The sequence below is a fragment of the Lygodium microphyllum genome, chromosome 5 (genome assembly GCF_053477565.2).
Source record: "Lygodium microphyllum isolate KBCC chromosome 5, Lygodium_microphyllum_v1.1.10, whole genome shotgun sequence".
NCBI classification, from domain to species: domain Eukaryota; kingdom Viridiplantae; phylum Streptophyta; class Polypodiopsida; order Schizaeales; family Lygodiaceae; genus Lygodium; species Lygodium microphyllum.
In genome coordinates this window covers 163,633,551-163,653,037 of record NC_141139.1, presented here as the reverse complement: position 1 = coordinate 163,653,037, position 19,487 = coordinate 163,633,551, and the positions used below count along the sequence as shown (strand labels likewise).

At 41.6% G+C, this 19,487-nt stretch overlaps 1 protein-coding gene and 1 non-coding gene across 4 annotated transcripts in view; one reads left to right on the top strand and one right to left on the bottom strand.

Moving 5' to 3' along the window:
• Positions 1–11,588, top strand: part of MLH1 (MUTL-homolog 1) — a 171,877-nt gene extending 160,289 nt beyond the window's left edge. Inside the window, exons 13-16 of one of the 3 annotated variants that reach the window (XM_087678631.1) lie at positions 10,033–10,194; positions 10,308–10,461; positions 10,852–11,021; positions 11,148–11,588. In XM_087678631.1, the coding sequence (XP_087534757.1) occupies positions 10,033–10,194; positions 10,308–10,461; positions 10,852–11,021; positions 11,148–11,192 (531 nt within the window). In that variant the 3' untranslated portion in view covers positions 11,193–11,588. Of the gene's footprint in view, positions 1–10,032; positions 10,195–10,307; positions 10,462–10,851; positions 11,022–11,147 lie in introns of those variants that run through there. The other 2 variants (XM_087678633.1, XM_087678632.1) reach the window with 2 other exon arrangements.
• A 2,137-nt stretch (positions 11,589–13,725) lies between these two features.
• On the bottom strand, positions 13,726–13,796 carry TRNAG-GCC (transfer RNA glycine (anticodon GCC)). The gene has a single exon. It is a non-coding gene; the product is annotated as a tRNA-Gly (tRNA).
• Positions 13,797–19,487: the final 5,691 nt, after the last annotated feature.

Below are 19,487 nucleotides of genomic sequence, written 5' to 3'. Positions count from 1 at the left end.
CTACTATTGAGGGGTCCTCCACTCCCATTTTGCTACGGATGCTCTTGGCATCTTCTAGAGGGCTGTCTCCCTCTTTCCATTTGACCATCCATATGCGCAAGCATCTAATTTTCCTTCTCTTCTCCTCTTCAAGTGTTGTATTCATGAGCTCTTCCTTCTTTCTTGGCGTCTTCTTTGCCACCTCAATCCATTTGGAGTTTTCAGCCACCTCCGCTTGCGCTTGTTTCACTATGGTCGCCCATGTATTAATCTCCTTCGTCATGTTTATCTTCAGCTCATGTATTTCAGTTTGCACATTGTTGGGCATTGCTTTGGTGATTCCCCTTCCTTCCTTCTGAGGTCAAGTTGGTTTCGATATTCGGTGAACTCATGTCGGAGTTTTTCAATTATCCTATATCTCTCTTGGAGAGACGCTTCAATGTTGGTCTTCCAAGAGGTGAAATGTGCTGCAGTCTCCTCATATATTTTGCTCTTCCACTCTTGCACCTTCTAAGCCATCTCCTCCTCGATTTGTTGTATGGCTTTATCAAACATTGTTGCCATCATCTCTTTGATATTTCCCATATCTTGATCGTGCATTTTGTACACATCCCAAAGCACCTTTAGGCCCTTCTTCATGTGAGAGTCTGTTATCTTGTCAATGTTGCACCTAATGGGTGGTCAAGTGTTTCTCGCTCTTCTCCTCGCTTGTGCCATTTAGATGTTGGGGATACCCGGCTTTGCTTGTGGGACCCCATCATATCTCAAAGACTTGCTGTCTGTTCAGCTCTAGGGTAGTCATTGGAATGCCACGATGTGTGTGTGTGTGTGTGTGTGTGTGTGTGAGAGAGAGAGAGAGAGAGAGAGAGAGAGAGAGTATATTAACGTCTCTAAAAGGCCAATGTGGCCTATGAGACCAAAGCAATACATACAATGATGGTGTGTTTCTCATCTGAAACAAGAAAAGATGAAAAAAAAAAACATGCCTATAAGACTGAAAAAATGAAATAGTGTCCTATAAAAGGGAAACATGTCAATGCTCTGAAAGTGAAAGTAGAAAAAGGAAAACTCTCCATCAATGAGATGTTTGTCCTCTAAGGAGGTGTATCTCTGCATGGCTGAGGCGTCTCGGCATTTGTCTCCTGTGGCGCTCAATGATGGCTTTAATTTGTATGTGGTATGGATGTCTAAGCCTTCGTCCGGGTGGACGCGGGCGCCTAGATCGGCTAAGTGCCACTGCTCTATCCAAAGGGACACCTACAGAAGATGAGGTCTAATGATGATGTACTCCTGTAGGCTGTGTAGTAGTAGTAGTGGTATCTGCCATACTCTGTCGTGTATCAGTGAAAAAGTCAGTGACTGCTCTCTGTCTATGTGAGCCGAGCTGTGGGGGCCTCCTACTCCATAGAATTGTTGCTCTGCGCCTCTGGAGCTCCAAGAGGAAGAATCCCAAGCATCTCTGATCCTCAAACTGCATGATCCGTCTCAGGGGTCCAAAACCCCCTCGAAACAGACAGTGGTATCTACCTCGTATATCATAATATACAGTGCATCGGCAGATGTAGTGTTCCTCTATCTCTGGCTCTCTGTCGCATAGTGGGCATATGCGTTCCTCTGTCTGTATACCCTCCCATCTGCCTGTCTCAATCCTCAGGTGGTGGGATGAGATGCGGATCTGACCAATAACTGTGCGTAGTCCATGAGGCAGCTGTGTGTCCATGTAATTGGGTCCGGTGATGAAACCATCCTCAGATACCTGAAGGAAGTGGGCCTGGTAGTGTGCCATCCTCGTGCCATGGGGGGAGGGGGGGATCCAGGTCTTCTCCATATCTAACTTCAGTATGTCTGCTCTGATCACATGGTTTAGCTCTGATTGGCTTAGGTCAAGTATAGGGCAATCCAGGCTATAGTCAAAGGGGGGTAGTTTGTCAATCTGCAGCCCATGTAGACTCATCCATGTACTCATCTGAGCATACCAACAATGTCTGTCACCATCTGCTGCTAGTTGTCTAGAAGAGGCCAAGGCTAGCCGTGGGTATCTATCTTGGGGGAGCTCCCATAGTCTATGTATGAAAGTCACTGCCTGGACCAAGGCCTCAGCCAACATGGGTGATGCTTCCAACTCAGCTCTGATAATCTCATATGGGGTCGAGCTCTTGGCTTGTATCATACATGAGATCATGACTAGTGGTCTTTCCATATGCTCCCACCCGTCATAGTGTTCCTTCTCTAGTCCATCCTGGTCTCCCAAAGGCTGTCTCCTCGTGTGAAAGAGACTCGGACCCCAAATAGCTGCCCCATATAGGAGTGTGGGTGTAACCAGGGTGTCAAAAAACCACAATTTGGTGCACGGCTCATGAAATTGTATGTGAGCACATTGCCTCTCCAACGCACCTAAGGTTGCATATGCTTTTGCCAAACGAGCCTCTGATGTCTCTCTCCAAGAGAAGTGTGGTCCCTTCAATGTGACCCCCAAATAGACATACTGCCTAACCATCTCCACTGGCTCTCCATCAAAAGTAAACCGGTGCTCAGCTCTTGTCACCCAAGCAGCTGAAGTGTTAAATACCATAACTTTAGTTTTCCCAAGCTTCACCTTAAGCTCTCTATCTCTACAAAAAGCTGATAATGCATCCAAGTGTCTATTTAGTCCCTCAGGTGAGTCAGATATAAGTACAATATCGTCGGCATAAAGCAGTAAGGGTATCAGCACTCCAGCTAGGCTGGCTACGGCTCCACCAGTTTTGTCCACATATTCTGAAATTTCATCTATGTACAGCCCAAATAGTGTCGGTGAAAGTGGACAGCCTTGTTTCACCCCAATGGTTCTATTGACTGTATGTGAGATGCCCTCAGGTGTTCGTACTCTACCCATCACTGTCTCATACAAGGCATAGATACTCCATTGTATCTCTACAGGCACATCAATGTTTTGCATTCTTCTCATGAGTCTAGCACGTGGCACTGTGTCAAAGGCCTTGCGAAAGTCCACAAAACAGCAGTAGATCTTTTTCTTGAATGCCTTGCCTTCTTCGATGATTGCCCTCAATGTAAAGATATGGTCTAGAGTTGTATATCCCTCCTGAAGCTAGCCTGGCCTTTTGATCTCAAGCCATGCATCTCAGCCCATTCACTCAATGCTTGTTCCACGATAGAGCCATATATTTTGGCCAGCATGTGTCCAATCATGATAGTTCGATAGTTACTAGGTAGCGCAGGGTCTCCACTCTTAAAGAGCGGCACAATAATATGGCCTGACCAACAGGTTGGAAATCCCTCACAAACTGCCCTATTAAAGATGTGAGCCAGCGTTGGTGCCAAGATATCACAAGCATGCGCGAAGTGTTCAGCTAACTAAACCATCATGATCTTGGGCTTTTCCATTTTTCAGTTTCCATATGGCATTCCTCACTTTTTTTTCTGTGAAAAATGTGCAATTTGTTGGTCTTGAGGTTGAGGGGAGTGGCATAGGCTCTTGGCTAGGAACATCATAGAGTGTGCAAGCATATCCATGCCAATCATCCGGTCTAGTAATCTGTAAGGGTGGTTGATTCTCATGCATCTTTTTCCATGCTCTCTTGCTGTCCTGTCCCAAGAACATGGAATACATTTCTGTTTCTAGTATGCTTAGGTATTCTCGCTTCTTTTTGTGTACCAATCGTCTGAAGAGTGTTCGAGCATGCTTATGTGTACATATGCCAAGTGCCACCTCTCGCTGAAAACGTACTCGTGTCTCTTTGCACTCATCATAATACCAGCCATTCTGTGGGGCATTACCTCATGGAGGTTTATCTGACGGTGTAGTGTGTGGGAAAGCCTAGGCTGCTGAAGTGTGTATTATCTTGGCCAACTGTCCTGTAAACTCATCCAGAGAGGCCTGTGTGTCTAGCTCCCTCAATGCATCTCGCACAATAGTGCTATATATGTGTGAGGTCGCTTCCACAAAATCAATGCATCTCGCACAGTAGAGAGAGAGAGAGACAAGTGGAAAAGTATAAAGCCATGCATGGAGAGGGGAGGAGAAGCTTGGTTTACTACTATGTACAGTTGGTAATATTTTTCCAACGTCTTCCATTGTGTGATGTTTCCCTCTTGAGAAGAGTTTTTATCCTCGACAACAAGGTTCTTTATGGCCAAGGTTGGGAACCTTTTGATAAACTCTCCACGTAGATCTTTCTTTGGATCTATCCTTCCACTTACCCAGATGATTTTGGCAAGTGATAACTTTTTAAAGAGTTATGCAGAGTCTGTGAAGAAGATTGTGGAGTCACTGCTAGGGTTTGCACTGAGGAAACACAAAGTGTACAACCACGGCAAAAGCACAAGGAGACAAACACAAACATGAGAAGTAAAGCTCAAACCCTAAATGCAAAATGCAAAACTCAAACACAAACAGAAGAAGGGAGAGAAAGAACACAACTATGAAGTGAATAAATGTTGTAAATGAATGTAAGAGTGTAGAGTGTGCCCGAGGGCAAAGCAATGTGTCAGAGAGTGACGTCCACCGAAGAAGGATCCCAAGTCTATGACCACCACTCAAAGTGTAGGAAGAAGAGGATACTGCAAAATGATGATGCCAGAAGGGCTTGGAGTACCAAACACAAGTAGAAGTGTGGAAGAGGGATGGCGATAGGTCAAAGATTGTAAATGCAGCCAATGAGGAGCCGCTTGATGGAGGGAAGTTGTCGCTTGATAAGGAGAGGTTGTCGTAAGCTATGGAGAGCATACAAGCAGTGTATGCAGTCGCCAAGATGTGGCAGCTCCAAATGCAAACAGAGAGAGTCAGAAATTATCGCCAATGCGGATGGAGAAGCGCTAGATGTAGAGAAAGGTGTGGCAACAGTCGATGGGGCTAGATAGCCTTACATGTGGGGGTTGATAGCTGAAATCTGCACACAAGGGTAAGAAACTTGCAAAAAAGAGATGGGACTAAATGGGGGCAGCCTGTCTATTTATAGATGAGGATGGACCCTCCCAAATTAGGGTTTCATTAAATCAAGCTTGTTTTGGGGTTGTTTAAGTAGCTAATCAGCATAGAATGCATTTCTTAGCTCAATACCCCCTCTCAAGCCCAAAATAGGGTAAGAAAGGAAGGCCAACCCATTTTGCCCAAGGCATCCCACCCAAAGTAGTTAGAGCATCAGACAAAGGGTGCACGGTGGCTGCAGAGTGACCTACAAAGATTGTAGAGGCGATGGGTATCTTACCACAAGGGAGTCCAAGTAGTCCCCTAGAGAGGATAGAGCTTTGAACAAAGGTTGCTCGTTGGCTGTTGAGTGGCTCACCAAGATCTACAAAGACGGATGGAACTACAATGAACTTTGATTTTTTTTTAAAGATTTTTTTTTTGTTTTGTTTTTTTGTTGTTAATTGAGAGATGGTTTGTGATTGCTCGAGTAATGGAAGAATGAGAAGGGATGGTTAGGTCCAACCTAGCACAAAATAGACAAGCTACCCATCTACTCGAGGATGTCGATGATGAGAAATGGTTGATGAAGTAATGGTGTGGTATATAAACTGCTGGTGGAAATAGCTTAGGATTCATCTTGTGGTGCTATGCACAATGAGTAGGCTACATGTTGTGAAATTCTTATGCAGCAGGTGCCACTTGGATAATGTTTCTTGTGGGAAAATTGTTCACTTACCCAAGTGGCCTAGTACAAAGATGATTAAATCATGCAATGCAAAGGGTGAAGATACAACAAGGGGGGAAGGAGGCCGATGTCGAAGACAAGTGCCAGAACCAATGTTGATGCCGAAGAAGGAAGAGGAGCCAAATGTTGGTCTTCGTGTGGTGCCAAGAACCATGATGAGAAGAAACATCGCAACTGGAAGAGTTAGGTAGAAGGCACCATCATGATAGCATCAAGAGAGATGTTGTTGTACGATCCGCCTCGGGAGGGAAAATCTCCATGTTGGTAGAAGGGCAAAACTCCTAGGAAGATGAAACCATGAAGGGAACGGTGTGCATTCCATGTCTCCAGCCCAGGTAGAAATAGACAATCCTGCATTGTAGCCCTACATTGAAAACAAACTCTGCAAAAGAGATCAAGATTTGCAATCACAGAGGTCAGTAGTGAGATGCTTTAAAAACCAAACAAAATTGAAATGGAAAATTAACTTAATGAATAAGTGCAATATTGCAAATGTGTATGGGTGTGTAAATGCAGTGGAAGACTGAAACATGAAAGGGAAAAAGACAAGACTCCTATGGGCCCATCGACTCTATAGCCTAAAGTCCTAAGAGTGCGACAATGAGAAAAAGCTAAGAGGCTGGCCACGATTGCGTACGTCCACTAGTAGGTATGTGCATGATGAGGTGGTGAAGTAGTCCTAGATGAAGGCAAATGTGATGTGGATGCATAAAGTGCAATGGGATCGATGCTAATAGACCAATCAGCCAATCCCTTAGGAGTAGAGAAGGATGGTTGTTGAGGTTGTCTGTATGCCATATGTCCAGCAGTCATGGGGGTTGAAGGAGCAAATGGGATAGTAGCGGAAGGTGTAGCCACACTAGATTGTGTAATTATAGTAGTTTGCGGTGGTTTTCTAGGTGGTAGATCTCGGGCCTTGAAGTGACACTCCTTGTCCACATGGTGTGCTCTTTGACAATGAATGCAAAACCTATTTTTCTTAGGGATTTGCTGCCAAAGGGGTCGTGTTTCTTTGTTTCTGTCGAAGGAAGTGGTGTCGCCCTTGTTTTGGCTTGGCTTCTTATCTAGCGAGTTCTTGCCACTGTTGGTTTTCCCTCTCGAAGAGAAGAGGCAACCAACCCGCGCCGCTTTGAATGGATGGGTGTGGAGGACTTCTTGTGGACTTGATCATGCAGCCTCACATAACTCAAGGACTAACACTTAAACTTGTATAAGGCTTTCAATCTAGATAGTGAGATAATGTGTTGGATAAAATGGAAGTATTTGTCGAGCAACTTATTCAAGAAGCATGTGACTTGATCGTCATCTGACTTCGGAGAGCCAGTAGCAGTAAACTCACCTTGTAACCATCAATATGCGGCCAACTTGACTTTCAGTTCATCCCCTTAAACAAAAACTTTTGAAGCTCAAAGTTGATGTTTATATGTCAAGTACGATCTTTGACCGCATACTAGTCGGTGAGATGACTCCAGCGTTGCCATGCGAGAGGGAAGTGCTGTAACTGTGAGTGAAACTCAAGAACCAAACCTTGCATCAGCTCGACATTGGTTGTGGCATTGCGAGCTCTCCATTGATGGATGTAATCAAGGTGGGCTAGGTGAGGGTCTAACATAGGCTCAAGACCAACAACAAGGTCTCAAAGACCTTGAGATTCAAGCACTTGCTGCATACAGTGACCAAGTGGTGAAATTTGACCCGTTGAAACGAGTCTTCTTCGTGGAGGCATTCTTGGTCGATGCAATAAGAGTGGTAATGCTTGTATAAGGTGGATAGGGTCAGTACGGTGGTGTAAAGGAGTACACTTAGGAATGGGTCCTAGAATGCCCATCACCAAGCATACAAGAAGTGAGTATGATGGATCCAAATGTTTGCATGGAATGACTAGGCATGGGCATTGTCGCTGCATGAGTATCCCATCAAGGATAGGGACATGTGGAGTAGAGGATGGAAATCCTTTTGTAGGAGTGACCCATGGAAAGTGTGATGATGCGCCATAGGTAGAGAATGGAAATCCTTGCATTTGAGAGGTTATGGAGTGTGTATAGCTAGGGGTAGTGAGGGGGATGCCTACACAACCGTCCTATTGGGAAAGGGGGGATTATATGAGGAAAGATGGAGAGAACTGTGTTAGAGGGTGGCATTCCCTATAAGGAAACCCCATAGTGCGGAGTGGCTTGTGGGAAAGGATAGGTGACCGTGTTAAGAGGTGGGATGTCCCCTAATGGAACACCATGGTGCGAAGTGTGAATATGGAATAGAGAATGAGAATGCGCTAGGAGCAGGGATAGAGGGTCCAACTCCCAGTGTGGTAGAGGTGGATGTGGAATGTGAGTTGAGGTTTTGGAACGAGTGTGATATGGCTTCAAGAGAAGAGGATGGGATGGGAGGGAGAGAAAAAGAGTAATTGACTTGCTCAAATGAAACAAAAGATGTAGGTATACTTGATGATGGATGTTTGCTTTTTTAGCCCCCTCTAGTAAGATTTACATACATTTGACCATGTGGATCTTGCACACCAAAAGGCAAAACATGAGAGGGTTTTGATTTGAACGACTCAAAAGGGTTGTATAAACCTGACACATGGCTTGGCCAAGATGATGAACATGGATTGCCAGTCATCCCAAATGCCGTATTGCCTCCATGATTAGAAAGGTGGCTAGCCTCAACTGGAAGAAGGGATATCTTTTGGTCCATACTTGTTGCGTAGGTACTCATCAAACTCCTCTGTGAGATTAATGAAATCTTGAATATTTGACATGGGTGTAAACATAGAGTGATGGTGAAGCCTAATAAGACGTCATGGGGTCACGAGGAGGAGTCTATGACACTGTGATTTGGTTACAAGTTGTATTGTGTCCTTGTGCAAAGACTAGCACTCCACAATATCCGCAGGATACTTTTTATAAGAGCACCAACTCTGATACACAGAAAGCAAAACTCAAAAGTTAAACACAAAAACTCAAACACAAACAAAAGAAGGGAGATAAAGAACACAACACTCTGAAGTGAAAGAATGTTGCAAATGAATGTAAGAGTGTTTAGTATGCCCAATGGCAGAGCAATGTGTTGGAGAGTGATGTCCATTGGACATGGATCCCAGGTTTGTGATCACCAATTGGAGTGTAGGAAGAAGAGGATGTTGCAAAACGATGATGCTAGAAGGGCCTAGAGCACCAAACGCAAGCAAGAGAAGTGTGGAAGGGGCAGCCTGTCTATTTATAGATGGGGATAGACCTCCCAAATTAGGGTTTCATTGAACTCTCTTGAGCGGCACCCTATTTTAGGGTTTTCATTAAATTAAGCTTGTTTTGGGGCTGTTTAGGTGGCTAATCAGCATGGAACACATTTCTTAGCTCAACAGAGTCTACCTTCTAGATGTAAATATCAAAACCGATTCATGGCAGCTCAGGGCAAATTTTCAGGCAATCAAACTGCAACAGATATGACTGCAAATTGACTAGCTTAAGTGAAGCAAATATACAAAAAGATTCCAACTTAGGAGTCCTAGACACTAGTAGCATGGAAGCCTCATAGAGCAAAAAGAGTATGAATAAGCTCGAATATAAGTTGGAAACCTTGGAAACTAGGTGTAGAAGATATCACACCATACTTTCTTCACACCTTCGAAGAGGTGAAATTTTACATTGTCGAAGACACACAAGTCAATGTTATAGATGTTCTAAAAGTGACGGCCTAGTGGTTAACACTTGAACTTATAATTGTCAAGTTGTGGGATTAATAGCTCAAAAGCAAAAAATTTCAAGTTGTTACAAATCACCAATGGTGAAGTAGAGAACACATGGGGATGAATTCTGTGCATGAAGTTCTTCAAAAAGTAGAGGGACAGGTATTACCAAAGCCGTCAAATATAAGAAGAGACGGTTTTTACCCAACAGGGTGTGAAAAAGCTCAAGCAGGAACTAGAAACAGAAGCACAAATGTTTACCCCATAGGTAAATGTGTTCCATGCAATAATAGAGCCCTTGTATTAATAATCTTATTCTTGGTTTTTGTCTCTTAATGTATCAATGCTGTCCCATACAGGCCTGGTCGTATTATTTGTACCTTATTTTTTGGGGTTAATAAATATTAGAAGTTTTCTTCTCTGCAAAAAAATGTGTTCTATGGTTCATTGGGCACATGTCTTACCTCCCAACTACAATGGCCAGAAAACAAGACCAAGTACACTGCATAACTGTTACAAAAGGTCTATATTGTTGAGTCAATGGCAGCATCATGGCACTCTGTTTTCTTTGGCTGCAAATGTGTGTCAAGCTGGTGAATAACTTGGACATTGTATTTGGCAATTTGCATATGGATTGCACCATGCTTGATACTTTTTTGTAGTCTCGAGTAGAGTTCGTATCTGAAACATTGGTTCTCTTTCTCTAATTGGCAGCTTAATACAAAAATCCTATTGACAAAGGCAGAGATGCTACGGGAGTATTTTTCATTTGATATTGATGGTGATGGGAATGTATGCACCATACCTATAGTTTTGGAGCAGTATACTCCTGACATGGATCGGCTTCCTCAATTTCTTTTGAGTCTAGGAAATTGTGTAAGGAATGCTCATTACAAATGTGTCGTATCCATTGGGTAACCTTTTGGTAATTGGATATCTCTTTCGGCATTACTTATTATAACCTGATAGCTTTAGTCTTCTTGATGCAGGTTGATTGGGAAACAGAAAAGGAATGCTTTGAGACGTTTTCAGCTGCCTTAGCAGATTTCTATGCAATGCATCCTCCATTGTTACCTAATCCTTCTGATGATGGAGTTGATTTTTTCAGGAAATCACAACCTACAACAAATGCGTCACAAGAAGGTATGCAAAACCTCTTTTCTGCCTGCGTGTAAACTACTGAGGCCATATACATGTTAGGGAAAAAATTCCTGCCTGCAAGTTTTTAAATTGTACTTGTATGTTAGGCCATCAATTTGAAATTGATTGCCAAAAGAGCGTGCGCAATTATTGCTTGTGTTTTGCATATCAGCTCAGAATTCTACTAGTTGTCCTGGCAGAGGAAGAGCAATTAAATTTTCCTGAGTGGCATAAGACGAGGATTCTGCTTATAACCTGCTTAAATATATGAATCTAAAGCTATTTTCCCTGTATGGTGGTCGTTGATCTCTTTGTAGTATTAACTGTGTAGCCACAGTGAAGTATTGCAGGTACTATTGGTTTTAATGTTTCATACTATGCTTAAAATTCTAGGTCAAGATTGTGACAAAGAGAGAGTTTCCGAAATCAATGAAGAGCTTCTAGAAGAAGCTGAAAGAAATTGGGCTCAGAGGGAATGGGCAATAGAACACGTCCTCTTTCCTGCCTTGAAGTTGTTTTTGAAACCTCCAAAGTCAATGGCTTCTGATGGAACAGCTATTCAGGTACTGTATGAGGAATTCAATTGAGTTGAATGGGTAGACTAAGACTTCTTTGAGTGCGCTGTTTTTTGGGATGGAAGGTTGCAAAACTTTTATGTGTCCTCATAACATTGTTGATTTTCTGGGCAGGTAGCCTGCCTTGAGAATCTCTATAAGATCTTTGAAAGATGCTGAGTGTTGTCTGTGGAAGCTGGTTTAAAGAAAGTTTATATATACGACACAAACAGTGCCTTGCAAGTTACTTGGCCCACACTGGAGCTTTCATCTAGTTGGAGCATTGTGTGGAGCCATCTACAATTCTTATATATAGTATTTGCAGCCACTTACGTTGATGTGGGAATTTTGTTGAAAAATCCAGCTGGTGCATGCATAATATGACACACTATGAACTTTTCAGAAGCTCTCATCTACTATATGATACTATTGCCAACATACTATCTGATTCATGTACAAAATGTACGCATGTAAAATCCAGTTTTGAGTTTGCAAGAGTTTGGCTTTATAGCTTTGTATACACATCACAATAAGAAAATTGTCTGTTAAAAAATGTTAATATGCAGCTCTTTATGTGCATTTCAACTATGTTGATGGTTTCAGGCAATTTACATGCAGTTTGTGCCATTCTAGAAGAACTTCAAAGTTGTTTAGTACATTGCCCCATTCACTTGGAAATAAAGAGGTTACTGGTTATCAGTGATCGTTTGTGGAAGGCCAGTTCCTTGTATGTTCTTAATCCTGATCCGATAGACCCACTTGGATAGACCCACTTACTTGATTTGGCTTTCGAGAATGCCCAGCAGCTAGTAGAGAGGCTGTAGTGGAAAGAATAGTTCTTAGTCATTCTGTCTTTTGAAATGTGGTACAGATCAACACCAACAGCAAAAGTGGTTCCCTTTAAGGTTTGCATGTGCAAAAAAGCATGTTGCTAAGTGGTAGCATACAATGGGACGGACCAAATGATATTTTGTAACAATTTCAGTTGCTATTTGACTGTGAATAGCCTCCAATGTGATGTTGTTGCACCTGTGAAGTCTATCCATACAACTAATTCTTGGCTCTTCTCTAATGCTATCATGAAAATCATTAATGCACATGAAGCACTTGACCTTAAAAGCTCTCCAAAACTTGAGGTGAGTGGGGCAGTTACATAGGGTGGAAAAATGTGAACATAGCCTGATTTGTGTAATAATAATAGAACTAAGGCAATACTTAGTCTGCAAGGTAATCTAGGAGTTTTTGTATTGACTTCAAAGAATAGTAGGATGAAAATTTCCAGATGTTGGGACCACTTATTGTGCTTAGTATTGATTATGCGCATCAAGTCTATGCAAAGGCTCTAGCCTTTGAAGTCAAGTTTGTCTTTAGCAAGATGATTTAACTATCTTTGGCAAGAACTTTAGCTTATTCAAGGTAGAAGGCCATAAAAATATCCTAATGCTCTGTCTGCTTCATACTGTTCTAGTGGATGAGAGCACATGCCTTCCTCTTCCAAATGAAGAGGCATTGGACAGCCTAGAGGAGGGTGACAATAATTCTAACATTAAACTTGAAGATGAAGATTATAAAATAAATGTTCTATGGAAACAAAATATATTAGTAGTTTTCTTTATTCTTCAAATGAGAAAGATATCAAGGTACCATGGATATGCCATTGGTGTTTCTATCTAATAGAGCCAAACGTTATAATGGGTAATGGATGATGTCAGATGTAAGATAGTACAAAATACAATTCTAGTCCCTCTGTTATGGAAGTATCTGATTCTCTTTAGACAATGCTTTTGTGGCACTTGGCTGCAAATACCCTAGTTAAGAGCAAGATCTTTAATGAGTTTTAGGGTTGGTTGGGGGGACATGCTAAGCCAAATAAATTTGCTTTGTTTGCTTGGAAGTACTCTTCAGAGCAAGTAGAGGGCTTGAGAAATCTTGCAAGTTGATGCCGTTTTTCACAACATATGCTTACAAAGAGATTGCCTTTCACCTAGTATTGTCGATTCTATGCAAGGCTTTTTATCAAACTCCATAGAAGAGGTATCAAAGAAAAGTGAGATGTAGGATGCTAAAGATTTTGGGTTTCGAGTCCACTTAATCTGGCTAGTAACATATTCACATCGACTTTCACACATAGCAATGGTTGTTTCTAAGGTTGTCTCCCTAGTTGACGAAGGACAATGCTTAGATGCTTCTTTACAATTATTGACTACTTGAGCTCATTTGGAGCAGTTGGTTGATTGGATTCTCAAATTGATCTAAAGGTTTTAATTGGTTTATTTGAGAATGCAAGATTCTAATAAATTTTAGAAATCTAGTTAAGCTCAGAAACATGAGTGACAGGAGTTTGGGCTGTATGTTTATGCTTTGACTATAGAGATCTTTATGCTTTGACCATAGAGAGAGATCTTGAGTGATAAGAGTTTGGAACCTTATCTTAATATGCTTTGAGTGGGTTGGCTAGCATAGTGAGATCTTGTGTGAGTAGACTTGTGAAATCTTGAGTGGGTTTACTAGCATTAGTTTGATGAGAGCGTGCACCCTAAGACTTTGGAACACGGGCTCTACTGTGATAGTGTTTGGTTGTTTTCTTTCGGAATATCAAACCGTTTATGGTAAGTCGGACAGCCACTGGTCACTGATTAGGACACGTTGAAATGCTCTCGATATATCTCAAAACAGCTGTGTGTTCGCTAAAATTTAAAAAGCTACCATTATTTGCACTGGCCGGGAATCGAACCCGGGTCTGTACCGTGGCAGGGTACTATTCTACCACTAGACCACCAGTGCTTGCTGTGATAGTGTAGAAGAAGAATCTAAATATTAAAAACAAATCTTTGATACCTGCCAAAAACCAATTCTCTAGGTCTGGAGAACTGAATATTTGGTTCTTTAAGATGGATGGCAAATGGACGTGGGTAAATTCGAGTTTTGTGTGTCTACCGTCTCCAACGAACGGATCATTCAAGGCGGGTGCTGGTTAAGAACGACATGCTCAAAAGCATGCTTTTGCTATTCGCTCTTAAAATCCTTCTCACTCGGTAAATTCATCTCTTTGACTGCGTCTTTACAGCTGTTCCTTTTTCGGTCACTATGCCCAAGCCAGCGCTCTTTCTCGGATGGTAAATTCATGCTTGCATTTGCAGTGTCCCTCGTTCAACCTTTACACATCCTCTTGCAACCAGTCACACGTGCTATGGAATATTCTCAAATTCTTGTCACTTGGTATAGTCATGTAAAGATTCTCTCTTTTGGAATGTTTTGCTTCCTTTTAAGTCTTGCTCTTTGGTTCTTTGATTGCATGCATTCTCAATGTCCTATGGCATGTGAAAATACTTAACATCTTTTGTGCTTAAAGTCTTCAGCAATAATTTTAGTAAATTGTTCCTTGGAGCCAACTACTCTATAATTGAGCTGAGAATTTAAACACAAGTACTTGGCATGTGCTCAATTTATTAGTGTGTCTAGGCAATTGAGGAAATTTTTCTGAGAAGAACATTCTATTAGTGAGACATTGGAGAAAAACCCCCTCATGTAGAAATACAAAGTCCAAAGAAGGCCTCGTAAAAATCTAGTAAGTCATAAGTACTAACAAACCATATGTGGGGCTATATGAAAGGTGTTGCAATCCCATATTTGCACGAAAGCATCACTCTCCTTCTCATCCCTCAAACCATGAGTGAAAATGGATGTGGAGATGGTGATCTAGATGAACCATTTTTTTCCCCCAAACACCTCTCTGAAAATTGGCCATGATTTGGCAATAAAGTCCTCAACTTAAGAGATACCTTATTGCATGTATTGTATACTTTTATATGGGCATCTATAGATGCCCACACTTCTCCTTTATAAAAATAGCAAGTATAGGCAAATAAAACTCAATTTTTTTGCCCAAAGTTTCAATATTTAGTGATTATTATGTTTTAGGGGGCTCAAAAATGACCCTAATTTTAGTTTGATTTGTTAAAGGACCCATTTTTTTAGCTTAAAGAGTGAAAATTGGTCTGAAAGAAACACAACATTGATACCAACATCCTAAAAAGAATCTTTGCAATGTCAATTGAGGACTTAGATTGAAGTGATGAAAATGTCTCATCCAAGTAAATGTATTTTTTAAACCTTAACACTAGGAGAGGAGGAAAAGGGAAAATTAGAGTTTTGCATCCATGTGTGATGGAATGGAAAGAGGAGGGACACCCAATAGAAGATGATACAAAAGCAATAAACAATGTTGCAAATGTTGAGATGAAAAGAGGAAGAACACCCAATGGAAGATGCATGGAGAGTTGGAAAAGATGCTACAAAGGAGAGGCCATTTGTCCTCAAATTTGCATTTGGAGAATAGGAAAGCTTTCCTTGCGAAGAAGACATCCTTAGAGGGAAAATGCTACCTATGTAGAGGATGATCTCATGATCACTTAACACGTTGCAAGGAATGTATGACATGAACTCTCCAAGATAAGGAGGAAATTTGGGAAACATATAAAGGTATGGTAAGGTACACAAAAGGATGGTGAGCATCATATGATGCTTGACTAGAGATACTAACATCAAATTATCATGGATCACTACATGCAAATGAAGGGCTCTTTGAGGAGATATTTGGGGGAGGGGCACCGTACGTTTCACAAACCCAAAATAATGCTAGGGCAGTAGATTATCATAGTTGCAAGGATACAAATGGGAGTTAGTGCACTAGCACGAACCATGTATAATAGAAGGCATAAGGGATCAAGAGGAGTTATCATGCCACATAGAGAGGAGCTAGAGCACATCAACTTGCATAGAGTCTAGGGAGCATGCCTTCCACTAGATAACTCACATATTTTTTCTATTGTAATGGCCTCATAGGGGTCCCTCTTGATCTACTCTACAAATTGTGTAATTTTGGCCGTAGCATTAGATGGCGGATTATCTTATGGACTCCTTCTCCTTGATACTTGATATACATGGTACCATCTCACAACATCTTATTCAGTCTCAATAAATCACGCATAAATCTTCTTCTTCATCTCATGTTTTCCTGTATTTACTTCACACATTGTGATCATACATTTGTACACTATAGGTGGCAGGCACCCATCACTGTCACTTTATTCTTTATTCTTTCAGTGACTATTGAATAAGGGAAGCCTGGTCACACATTGTGACTGTTGGATTTCCCATATACGGTGTCTCTCTTTCGTGCTCTCTTGCTCTGTCCGCCATAGCTCTTGCTTGTTGAGATATCGAGCTCCACTCGTGATATGCCAGGGTGACCGTTGTGCATTTATGTCACCGACTTGTCAGTTGTTGCAGATGCGGTTGGTACACCGCCCATGAATAATAGCTACATGATAGCTATCCTTATCTACTCTAGTTCGTGGCTCAGTTAGTATGCCACCTTAGTTAGTTGAGTTTGGTTTGAGACCCATATATAGGGTTCTTCTATTTCTATGTACTAGAGTTCTTTTGGCTTACACAACCAAGAAGAGAAAAACTGTTTTCAGCCTCCACCCTTGTGTGTATTCCCCCATTGTGCAAGCAAGAAAGCTACAAGTGAGACTCCTTCCTTCTCTCCCACAATCTTGACATTGCTTTGCTCTTGCTTCTGCTTGTGTGCTTCCACTCAGGCTCTACCTTTCAACTGGTATTAGACCCCACCATTTGAGGAGCTTCTTCATCCTTTGCTTCAACCTAGATTCAAGGCTTTAGCTCAAGGTTTCATGGCAGCCATTATTTATTTCTCCCAAGGTATGTATTGAATCTTCCCTTCTCTCAGTTTATTCCAACTTGCTCCTGGCTTGTTGAGGAGCTTCCCAAAGCTTAGTTGAACCTTGTTCGGTGCTTATTGAGCAGAGAAGTAGCCACTCTGTGACCAGAATAGAAAAGGATGTGCGATGGAAGGAACAAATGGCAAGAAATATTGAGGCTCAAGAGTTTTTCTTCATCTTCATCTTCGTTCTTCTTCTTCCTTCATTCTCAACTGATACACCATACAAGTATCCTCTATAGTGATAGATAAATTTTGATCTTTGTAACTCTTCACACACACTCTCAACTTTATTTGTGCATACATAGGTTATGACTTATCCCGTGATGTATTTCTCAACACTCCCCTCAAGCTTAGGATGAGATCACAAATGCAATACTCCAAGTGCAATGCTAAAGTACTCAAGCTCATCCTTACCTCTAATGCTTTGATAAAGATATCCACATTGGTTTTATGTACCAAGTCTATCTCTCCATCCATAACCTTTTCTTTGATGAAGTGGTAGTGCACTTCAATATGCTTCATCCTTGCATGGTAGAATGGGTTCTTTGCCAACATGATGTCACTAATGTTATCACAATACATGATAACTCCACTATCTATCTCTATTCCCGTATCACATAGTAACAATCTTAGCCATATTACATGTTGCCAATGCAATACCGCTATACTCCACTTTTGTGCTAGATAGAGCAACTATAGGTTGCTTCTTGATGCTCCACCTTATCAAGGTTGAACCAAAGGGGTATGCATAGGCACTAGTGGATCTCCTATCCATGATACTTCCTGCCTAGTCTACATTTGTATAACCAAACAATGTAGGCTTGATCCCTTTCTCATAGAGCAATCCAAAGCTAACTATCTTTGTGACATATCTCAAGACTCTCCTGACTTCATCCAAATGTGACTTGCATGATTTCTACATAAACTGACTATAATCCTCATTGAGTAACTCATGTTAGGTCTAGTAATGGTTAGGTAGATTAGGCTACCAACCATCTTTCTAAACATAATGACATCTTCCACATGTTGTCCATCATCCACCATCTCAATGTTTTGATCCAAAGGTGTATCCATTGGCTCACATCCTATCATTCCATACTTCTCTAGCATCTCCAATGAGTATTGTCTCTGCACTAGCCAAACTCCATGTGGAGTATGAATCATCTCAATGCTAAGAAAGTACCTCAATAAGCCAAGCTCCTTAATGTCAAACTCCTTGTGTAGCCCATACTTTACTTTAGCAATCTCTCTCTAGAGTACATGTAATGATGAGATCATCCACATAGATGACCACGACAGCCATTTCATGTCTTGTATGTTTGACACAAAGTGAATAATCAGCCATGCTTTGCCGAAATCCCATGCTGCATGAGAACTTACTCATCCTCTTACACCAAGCTCTGGGTGCTTTCTTCAATCCATACAATGCCTTTCTCAATTTGTACAAATAATAAGGATACTTATGGTGAACATACCCTTCTGACTGATCCATGTATATCTCTTCCTCCAATGTACCATTCAAGAAGGCATTCTTCACATCCATTTGGTATAATTTCCAGCTATAGATAGAAGCCAATGCAATGGCTTATCTCACTATAGTCAACTTAGCCACCATTAGAGTAAATGTCTTGTCATAATCCAAACCATATGTTTGAGCATAACCTTTTGTGACTAACCTTGCCTTGTATCTCTCTAATGAACCATCAGATTTGTACTCTCCAATTGTCTTCTTTTCATAAGGTAACTCAACTAGATCCCATGTCTTGTTCTTTGTCTATGCATCCATCTCTTCAACCATATCATTCTTCCTGTTTTTTGTTTCCAATTGCCTCTTCAAAGAAAGTGGTTCAACATGTTGAACATACGATACCATATATGCATAATGCATCTTCACGAAGCCATTATATGTCAATCTATCCACTGGATGCCTCACTCTATTTGATCTCCTCAATTGCAATGCACTAGACAATGTCTCAACCATTCTTGCATGTGGTGGAACATACTTTCTTGCACTCTTTATCCTTGGATTTCATACATGTGGTGTGCCAAACTCATCATCCATGGGCTCATTCTCAAGACTTTCACCTAAAATCTGTTGAGATATCGAGCTCCACTTATGATATGCTAGGGTGACCGTTGTGCATTTATGTCATCGACTTGTTAGCTGCAGATGCAGTTGGTACACCGCCCATGAATAATAGCTAGATGACAGCTATCCTTATCTACTCTAGTTCGTGGCTCAGTTAGTATGCCACCTTAGTTAGTCGAGTTTGGTTTGAGACCCATATATAGGATTCTTCTATTTCTCTGTATACGTGTTCTTTTTGGCTTACACAACTAAGAAGAGGAAAACTGTTTTCAGCCTCCACCTTTGTGTGTATTCCCCCATTGTGTAAGTGAGAAAGCTACAAGTGAGACTCCTTCCTTCTCTCCCATAATCTTGACATGGTATCTGAGCCTGGTTCGTGGTAAGGAGCTCAAGAAAGCAAACCAAGTTCACGGTGTTCTGGTAAGAGGACCAATGTTGCTTTCATTTTTCAAGTTTGGGAGCAAGTCTCTATAGGTAGCACAGTTGGAAAGTGTAAGAGTGCATTGTCTCAGATTGAGACGCCTTTCGTGGTGTAGCAAGAGGGTAGTATATGCTACGGGACGGACTTTAGTCCTTGGTTGCCCTATTTTTTTGATTCGAGGCCATTTCGGGGTCCGTTTTGGAGGCGGAAGTTTTC